This window comes from Microtus ochrogaster, unplaced genomic scaffold (assembly GCF_000317375.1).
Source record: "Microtus ochrogaster isolate Prairie Vole_2 unplaced genomic scaffold, MicOch1.0 UNK64, whole genome shotgun sequence".
In the NCBI taxonomy this organism is placed as follows: domain Eukaryota; kingdom Metazoa; phylum Chordata; class Mammalia; order Rodentia; family Cricetidae; genus Microtus; species Microtus ochrogaster.
Genome location: NW_004949162.1, coordinates 352,400 through 353,734, shown reverse-complemented (window position 1 = coordinate 353,734; position 1,335 = coordinate 352,400). Strand labels below are relative to the sequence as shown.

The window sequence follows — 1,335 nt, the reverse complement described above, 5'->3', positions numbered from 1 at the left end:
TGTATATGTATATATACATATATATACATATATATATATATTTACAATCTGCATTCGTTTATGCCGATACAGATGTTACCCTCCCTGGCCACAGCCAGGTTGAACATACAGTAGATCATCGTTGTGTACCATCTGTACTCGAAGTTTACAACCATACAGTAAAATCCCATTTAAGGCATCCATAGCTTCCTTAGCATCATGTTTGTTGTAGAAATGGATGATGGCAAAGCCATCAGCTTCTTTGATTAAGTGGTTTGTGGGCATATATACATCACTAACAGGCCCAAATTCCTGAAATACATGCCTCAGGGTGCTGGTTGAAGTGCTGTTTGTGAAGTTGTCCACATTAGGAAGAGGATGGCTGTAACTCATGATCCCTGATTCCTTAGTCTTAGATCCTCTGAAATGATCAATAGTAAAGGGGAAAATAAATAGAACCGGGAGAAGAACACAATAATTGTGGCCCTTTCTTTCCATTTGACTATGTGGTTTTGACTGTGAGATTTCAATTGTATTCACTCACACATTCTATAATGGTCCAAACAGCCCCACCCATTCTAGTGCTGAAACTCTTCGAGAAACAGGGGAATATAACTGCATACGAGTTTTACATAAGTAATATAATCACAACACAATTATTTTAATATTTCTGATATAAATTTAGACATCTAACATTGATTAAAGGTTAGAAATGAATTGATTTATACTTAATATAACATTCATTTTCTACTCTTCTTCATCACAAAGTGAAATTATTAAGCTACTAAACATTTTTATTCCTTCCATTCAGTAATCTATATAGCAACAATATGAAAATAGAAGACTATGGGTAAGACCTACCAGTCACGCAAGTGGCTAGGCCCCTCCCACAAGGACCTCTAACTGACAGGTTCCACCCACAGAATACAGTAAATGCCCTAATTGCAGGATCTTGTCCCTGTACTGTACTATAGAGTAAAAAGCCCAATTCCTAGATATGAAATCTCACAATATCCACCCTGGAAATCTCCACTCTGAAGTTTCATTCCTTTCTGATGAAGCTCATATAAGCTCTATATTCTGTTCAGTTTGCTGTTGTTTCTCACCTGAGCAGAAGCAGTCACACTTCTGTTTTTTTTTTCCCTCCTGATAAATCTTCTGTGTGAGGTTTGTTGTGCAGTGTGACTTTGTGGTATTCAGTGGTTCCTAGATTCCAGTTTAGCTTTCCATCTGAGCTATAATTCATAAACTATGAATTAGAAACTGTCTTTTTTACAGGGGAAAAATTGTTGATTTATTTTGTCCAAATGTTATTCTTTTATTAATTTTAAAATAAACATATTAATTAATTAATTA

At 35.4% G+C, this 1,335-nt stretch overlaps 1 protein-coding gene across 1 annotated transcript in view; it reads right to left on the bottom strand.

The window, feature by feature from the left end:
• Nucleotides 1-372, bottom strand: part of LOC101986552 — a 44,690-nt gene extending 44,318 nt beyond the window's left edge. The window contains 1 exon segment of the mRNA XM_026777412.1: nt 80-372. Within this exon segment, the coding sequence (XP_026633213.1) occupies nt 80-372 (293 nt within the window).
• Nucleotides 373-1,335: the final 963 nt, after the last annotated feature.